The sequence below is a fragment of the Micropterus salmoides genome, unplaced genomic scaffold (genome assembly GCF_014851395.1).
Source record: "Micropterus salmoides isolate LMB-PRFRI ecotype aquatic unplaced genomic scaffold, ASM1485139v1 Ms_hic_scaffold_2, whole genome shotgun sequence".
Classification (NCBI taxonomy): Eukaryota; Metazoa; Chordata; class Actinopteri; order Centrarchiformes; family Centrarchidae; genus Micropterus; species Micropterus salmoides.
The window spans coordinates 31,124,049-31,132,395 of record NW_024041150.1 but is presented as its reverse complement, the minus strand read 5'-3'; the positions used below and the strand labels follow the sequence as shown (position 1 = coordinate 31,132,395).

At 38.9% G+C, this 8,347-nt stretch overlaps 1 protein-coding gene across 1 annotated transcript in view; it reads right to left on the bottom strand.

The window, feature by feature from the left end:
- Positions 1-462: 462 nt before the first annotated feature.
- Positions 463-8,347, bottom strand: part of LOC119912256 (astrocytic phosphoprotein PEA-15-like) — a 46,143-nt gene continuing 38,258 nt past the window's right edge. Inside the window, exons 2-4 of the mRNA XM_038731356.1 lie at positions 3,474-3,648; positions 3,101-3,256; positions 463-645 (exon numbers count right to left, since the gene is read on the bottom strand). Coding sequence (XP_038587284.1) covers positions 581-645; positions 3,101-3,256; positions 3,474-3,645 — 393 coding nt within the window. The 5' untranslated portion in view covers positions 3,646-3,648 and the 3' untranslated portion in view covers positions 463-580. The remainder of the gene's footprint in view (positions 646-3,100; positions 3,257-3,473; positions 3,649-8,347) is intronic.

Below are 8,347 nucleotides of genomic sequence, written 5' to 3'. Positions count from 1 at the left end.
TTATGTTTTGAAGGCAGGGGTTGTAGTTTCAAATTCTTCATGGGTGGATGTTTTAAGTGTAACAACCATGACTGACACACACACACACAGACAGCTGCATGAACACAGCATCACAGATTGAACAGTGTTTTCAGATTGCACTCATTCTGAACTGACCCACTCAGCGTTTGAATCGAGGGTAGACTTTGGCTCTCTCTCTCTCTCACTCCTCATACACATACGCTGTTGGTCCGTCTCCAGGTTTCTTCTTCTAATGTCTTTCTTTCTGCAGCTCTCCCCTCAGCTTTGGACCGGTCTGCATCGCTACGATCTGATGGTTGCTTTGTAGGTGGCTGCCTTGCGTGGGGTTCTGTGTCACAGCATGTGTTAGTGCAAGTAGGGTGGCATGGCTGTATGTGTGTGTGTGTGTGTGTGTGTGTGTGTGTGTGTGTGTGTGTGTGTGTGTGTGTGTGTGTGTGTAAATGTGAGGGATGTGTGAGGAAGGGGAGTGATAGGGTTGGTCAGAAACGGTTGGTCGGTTGATTGGAGTGCCAGGAGTGAAGAAATCAAGGTGCAAAGATCCGGGCTGGGGGTCGTGACTTCACACTTTTTTAGGGGGAGGGGCCAACTTGATGATCTCATCTTCAGAGGGCTGGCGGATGATGTCTTTAAGGTGGGAGGGGTTGCAAGAAGAGGGTAGAGAGAGAGAAATAATCATAAACCTATGTTTTAAAAAAAGAAGGTTGTAGCCAGAACAAGGAAAGAGAGCACATCACACCCATTGTAGCATCTTTGGCTCAGTCTTTTTAATTATAAATTTCTTCTGTACCAAAGCTGTGGAATAATCTACCTGTAAATTTCTGATATGAAATTATAATCCTTAAGAATTTTATCATGTCAAACCCCATTTCCTTTTTTGTGGTCTGCATTTTTTAGCAATAGCCACTCAATGTTTCACATTATGTAATTACCCCTCTATAGTACATTTATTATATTATTTGATGATTAGTAGCGGACTCCACCATTCCTGCACAGGATTTAAATGACATACATGAGGGATTCACAAAATGCATGCATACAGTGGGGCAAGTACCAATGGTGCAACCAGTGCAATGCACCAGGGCCCAGCTGATTACAAGGGCCCAACAAGGGCCAACTGTAATTGCCACGTGGATCGTGATCAGATGCTGTGATCCATTCATTCATATTGTGTTGCCATAATGAGTTGCTGTGCATTTCTTGATTGCTATTTGTTCTGTGGGTATTGACATACTGTGTCGGCTACCTTGTGTTGATTTGTTACTGCAAGCTGGCCAAAGCTATTTCGGTTGTTTGATAGTCGGAGACAGCAGGTTTGAGTCGACGGCAGGCTGTAATATTTGCGTTTAGCACTTCGGCTGCTGATCAAAAGGTTCAGGTTTGCAATTGCGTGGAGTCGTTGTGCGTCTGTACCAATGATCTGGACGCCCATGTGTACATGAACATGCTTTTTTGAGGCGAGGGGCACAAGAAAAATAATCACACCAGGGCAAATCACAATTATGTTACGCTGCAGCCTGCATGTAATGAAGCTTTCTGGTTTTTGTATCATCAATATCACTGTCACTGTTTACTGCACACTCTTGCTGGATATTAAACCTGAGTGCTTATTGTAATAAAAACTGAAAAGTACAATAAGTCTAATTCTTTTGATATCATAGACTGCTTGGGAAAATGCATTTAGTATTTTCCTCTATCTGAGTAAGCAACAAATATTAATACCACTTTTTTTTTTAAGTAATAAAGAAATAATATAAAACTGTAATAAAAAACCCAAATCATAGTAAAAGATCAAAAACGGGGGAAAAAAAACTGTCAAGTTATTTTTGTGCACATGGCAAAAAATGAGCTAAACAGACATTTAATCATTTTTAATAGTAGAAGAACTGATGTTTTTTATTTGGCCATTGCACCTGTGTTTTTATTGTGTTTTCTCTCGACCTGGCTGCAAGCTGAATTTCCCATGTGAACTGAACTGAGCTACAAAAAAGCTGTAGAAAGGAAATAATAATGGCTGCAATGGCTGCTGAGAGAGGACGAAAATAACAGGAACCTGCTCTTATAACATGCCCGCATGACTGATTTCAATATTGTTGATTTACACTCAACAGAAAAATTACCAGATTAGTTCCCTCAAATTCATAATTAAAACCGGAATACATGTAACATAAAGTCAAGATTCATGCTTTAAAAATATTTAAATTTAAATAATATTTAATAATAATAAATCAGGCAATATATGTGGATGATAGTTTGTACTCAGTAAAGGATGTTTTGCCTGCAGTTTAGTTTGTTGTGTGTTTGTGTGTTCATTAATTAAGTAAATAAATAAATACATTTGGAGTAATATATTCACCTTGTTCTGTTATTTTATTTAGAACAACTAATTAAAACTATTCACAAAAAGTTTAAATCACTTTAATTGGTGTAAATGATCATTTATTAGAACATTAAACTACAGCCAACATAAATAAACCATAACAACCTGAACGGCATAATATCATTATTTGAATAAATGAAGTGAGGAAAGTAAATGTTGCAAATACAAAATAAATCTTTTTTAAAATGTGTTTCAACTTACTTTCAGGACTAATCCAAATGTTTAAACTAGCGTGCTTCTCAGAAATGTTTGTGTCACAACTTTTTCTTAGGAATTTACAGCAGTGGTTCTAAACCTTTTTTGCTAGTCACCCCTTAATATGAAGCAATGATAACTTGCTACTCCTTATCACAGGTTGAAGAGATTTACCAGTTGTGACCTGTTCCAACCAAAGGGTGATGTTTTTGTCCTGAAGAAGTAAAATTATTAATTAACTCTATCCTGCTAATCATCTTCAGAAGTATATTGCCACCACTAACAGAGGCCCTGACTCACAGGCTGGGAAACGCTGAGGAGAGGATCTTAAGGTAATTGTCTCTTTAGCCATTAGAGGGCAGAACCTGACTGGATTTGGCAGACCAGAAAGCCAATCAGAGTAACTTCTTACACATCAAAGATACAGTGATGTCCTAAAAGGGCAATTTTGAAGAAACTGACCCTATATCTACATGTTCTAGAGATAAAGCATATAGAGTGTGTTACCTTTGTATTTCTTGGCTGAGGGGATGCGTGTGAGCTTGGTGTCGATCTCGTCATCCTCAGAGATCTTGAGCACGGTGGTGCGGTACTCGATCACCCTCGTCAGCAGGTCCGGCCGCCGTGAAATCTCGAAGATGTGCTCGATGTACGACAGATTATCTGCACGAGAAGTGTTGTTAGCAGGCTTGTTCACTGAAAACACGGTAAGTGTGTTTCAGACATGTCATACAAAGATGCTTCTGTCATCAGTGGAGGCCTACTGGTTGTGGAAATAAGAAGAGACAAACTCTTCCTCTTTAATTCCAGTTAAGTAGCAACACAGTAAGAAAAGATAAAATATAACCTAAATGATTTGATTGATGATTTGATATCTCACCTTGGGCCAGCTTGTCATTCTTCTCCAGGTAGCTGAACCACTCCTTGGAGGAGGTGATGTTGTTGCTCTGGTCCTCTGGGATGTCCTCCTTGCAGGCCGACTTGAGCTGCTCCAAGTCTTCGTTGGTGATGTTTTCAGACAGGTCGCTGAGCAGAGAGCTGTACTCCGCCATGGTCTGGACAGAGGCAGACAGAAGAGAGAACAGTTAGATATTCTGAATAAAATGATACCAAAAGTAAAGAGGATTTCTGAGCAAGGCAACAGAAACTAGGGAGAAAGAAATGTTGTTAAACAGCCCACATACTTCCCAGAGTCCAGAAAGGAAAACAGTTTGGACATCTTAGCTAATGACAATAGCATACTGTCAGAGTGGGATGGAAAAAGCACAAAATCACTGAGAACAGAACATATGAAACAGGTCATTCTTCTCTCAGTGTCAGATCGTTTTGTGGCAGATTTAATTCTAAGTAGACAGCTGAAAGAGAAAACTGACAGGATGGGTCAAAAGGTGGTGAAGGACTTTTGTTAGCATTCAGCTTTTGTTTTCCATCACAAGGTTAGCCATTTATATTGACGTTACTGACGTATTTTCCTCATTGTCGACAAATCTCATGGAAAGACCAAAACCAACTGATCCTACTAACAAATATTGTCTGTGTATCTAAATCCTGAAAGAGCAGTCTTCTTTTGTTATCCAAACACAGTTATGAACACCTCAGTGACCCATCCTGTTGCATTAAGTAAAATGACGTGGCAGTTTATCTCAAGTCTGTTCCACATAAGCCATCCTGCTGCTGTAAATGCTCACGGATGCATCAAATGTGTATTAATCCACTGCTAAAATTAGTCCCCAGCAAAGACACTTTCCTCCTTTTTGAATTTTGAAGTTTGCAATGAACTACAGTGCCCAGCTGTCTCAGGACATTACTGAGCCTTTATAAAAGTTTTACAATACATATATAACAATATATTTGTGCGCTGTTTTTTTAAACATTTGGTAGGAACCAGTGGGCTTGAGGCTGAGAGGTACAAACAGGGCAGGGATGCCTGAAAGTAAAAGAGAGATCGACTAAAGCATTGTTGGCTATCCTCATTTCATGGGATTTGTTGATGATAAGAAAAATATAGAATAACACAACTATGTACTCTCAACATATATTAGCAAGATCCATAAAGATGGACTTTGGCCTACAGCATTATGTGCCAAAAGGGGGGGGGGGAAAACACAAGCTATTAGTTGCTTTTCATCCAATCAAATAAAGATACAATGACAATGAATAAGGCTCTCTGAGTCCCTCTAGTGGACTTAAAGAAGAAGAACATTTCTGTACTACTGTAGAATCAAAGAACCAGGTATTTGTCTATGTATTGGCTCTGTGTGCATGCAAGACATTTAAATACATAATATGTGAAACATCAGATGCATGTTTGCTTAGTCAAGAGATCATGACTTCACCATAACTCTTAATGCTCTATGTCCTCCCACATTCAGATTCTTCAAATGTGTTTAGCTGCCTAATAACGTTATCCTGATTTTCCATACTTTCAGTTGTTATTTACTGTGTTACTGTGAATTTACTCCATACACACAGCATTTCTATGTCCATCCCAATGGAGGGGGATCTCTGTTCCTCTCTGAGTTTTCTTCCTTCTAAATCCAGGTTGTCATATGCTGTACAGATTGTGGTACAGGTCAAAAAATGTAATGTGATTTTAGGCTATATAACTAAAACTGACTTGACTTACATTTAATTTAATTATTGTGATACTGAACTCAAGTAACCACAGAACCCTGAGTGACCAGCAGAGGCAGCAGCTGAACACTTTCCGTATTTTGAAAGTATAATGACATTAAGTTGCCAAAAGACACAAGGTCTTTGTTAACTTTCATGACATGATGGTTTAATACAATCAAATGTTCACACCTTGTGATTCTTCCTAAAGTTCACTTAAACCACATTTGCCTACATCAATCATGTGCAACATATATTACATTAGCTTAATCAAATTTGCCAGTACACTTTTAAAGGCAATCTATAATTTTTAGAAAAACAGAGATTAATTAATTATGTGTTTAACTTACACGGTTCTCCCTTCATGAACTCTTTATTTTTACTATATATTGCATTTATTACAGGATCCATAACATCGGCCTATATTAACAGTGTCAAAATAACTGAAAGTGAAATATCTTACACCAGCTTTCCTCTTGCATAAAAAGAATAAGGTGCATGAAGCTGAGATGCAGCCATGACACACTTTCTTCTGAGAGGCACTATTGACTTAAACTTTGCTAAAAGTTACATTTAGCCTCTTAATATTTTCAAGGAATACTTTTTACTCATGAGTCAAAGTTTGCATTTCCTAGACATGTTATGCAAACTGGCACTGATCTTTGGAGGAACAGAAAATTGATTAAATTGATTTTCACTGGCTTGTTTTTTGAGATTTAGACCTGAAATGGGAACAGTGGTTAAAAGATTCAGTACACAGGCATGCAGTGGTTACGGATCAGGCTAAAGGAATGAGTGTTGTCGAGATTGCAGGGTTCAGGTTATCCCCACAAAGAGTTGTCTGTACGTGTGTGTGTGTGTGTGTGTGTGTGTGTGTGTGTGTGTGTGTGTGTGTGTGTGTGTGTGTGTGTGTGTGTGTGTGTGTGTGTAAGTGTGTGTCACTGTGTAGGAGTGTGTGTGTTGGCATGCGAGTTCAGAAACAGGCAGCCAGCGAGAAAAAGACAAAAAGAATCCCAGTGAAAGAGAGACTGAAAAACAGACACAGTGATTCAGACATGTTGTGAGGCCGTCTGCTCTGTTCAGCTGTGTCTGTTTAGAAGAAGCAAAGAAAGTAGATCACAAGGAAAATGCAGGCTTTTACAGTTCATGAACGCAGTGTTTCAGACTGCAGCTCATATCTCCGTTATTAACATATTTGGGTCAAGCTATTCATATGCATATTCATATCCAGATGATCTCAAATATCTGTGCATATTACTGTAGATGTTATGGTGAATTGCACAATGTGAAGAGCTATGAAGGAACAACAAAGCAAATTATTATTAGAACAATTAGTATAATTCATTAATGATTTAAATCAACTTTCAAGCAAAAATTTTGTCTGATTCCAAAAGCGAACAATTGCTAATTTTCTTACAGGTTTTCTGTGATAGTAAACTGATTATCTTTAGGACAAAATAAGATACTTGAAGATATCACCTTTGTAAACCTTCTACGTTTTTCAGTATTTAAATGTATACACAAGTGGTTTCGGGCTGAAATGACAATAATTAACATACTTATTATTTTTTGATCATTTAGTCTACAAAATGTCAGAAAATAGTGACAAATTGCCCTTCACAACGTCACGTGTCTTCTTTAGTCCAATCAGCAGTCTAAAACCCAAAGTTTCAGAGTGAAATCAGCAACATAATACTGGTACTTGTAATGATATATTAATTTATATTAATATAATATAAATATTGCCATGAAATCTGATTCTATATGCCAAAACTAAGCAAAAGGTAAGCACATATCTTAATAATCGAGCTAATACAAGTTTATTTATTGGTTTATATTTACATTCCTTATACTTGACATACAGTAGGAGCCAATAAACATTACTGTCCATACTATAAAAAATGATCAAGTCAGATGACGGAGGAATCAAGAATATTAAGATTTGGCTTGTTGTCTAAAAGGTGGCGTCATACCGTATGGTGGGCTGCTAATGACATCATGCTACAGCAAACCAAAAACCCACTGGAGGTCCAGTTTCCAACATTTTCAACCTCCAAATGTTCCAATGAAACGGCTGCCTCAGGATTTCCAAAGGCCTTGATATCCCAACATTTGGTGTGATTTTCCCCAGCCCTCATTTTAGCTATGTGGAAATGATTAAGGTCACCTAAAACCAGCTGCATCTGAGCTGAATGGGATCCAGAGTCTCTTCCTCAGGGACACTCTGGCAACTCTGGGAGTGATACAAGTCGCAGTAGGACCGCCTCCTTTTCTACCCATCCCTTGTGCGTTGAAACAGAAGCTTCCTACAGTATAAACATGCATCTGAAGGCATACGTTTCTTTCTGTGTCAAACGCAGCAGCCCCAACCCCCTCCCTGACTATCTGTCCCTGGCATCCATGCATCTGGCAAGAGGCTGCCACTCAGTGCAGTGCATCATGGGCACTGGCACGAAGCTCTGTCTGCCTCTGATCCCCTCAGTCTCATCAGAGATAAACACGCCGTACAGAAAGCCCAGAAGAGCTCTGTGATGAGTGGTGTGACCTATATACAGTAACAGAGCTGCTGCTACATGCAGCTACCACCAGGGGGCCCCCATTCGCTGTGGAGCATTAGTCACTGTAGCTGCAGCTTGTGCTTATTTAAGCATCTCATGCTATCTTTACTTAAGTGTCTTTAGCATGCTCATGTGGACATATGGATAGGAGCTGATGCTTTATAGCTGAGCAGGAGATAATTTCTGCTTAAAGATACACAGCAATGATGGAGAAAAAATATTATTAGACTACTCATTTATTCAAGAATAAAATAAAATTGGACTTTTTTATGTAAAATCTGAATTACAAGCTTGTAACAGGTGGTTATATGAATAGGTCTAAATGCTGTACAGACAAACAGTGATAAAGTCAGCATGTGATGTATGGGATGATGCAGCATACCACAGCAGATATGATAGTTAATGTAACTGTCCCACGGGCTGATTTAAGGTCAGGTTTGTTTGTCTGTTCTCTAATGGCTAATGGTGGCATTTGGTTTGGTTTGTCTGATCCAAGATCTCAGCCTCAGGGAGAGGGCACAATGATGACAGAGCGCTTTTACTGTGCATGTGTGTGTGTGTGTGTGTGTGTGTGTGTGTGTGT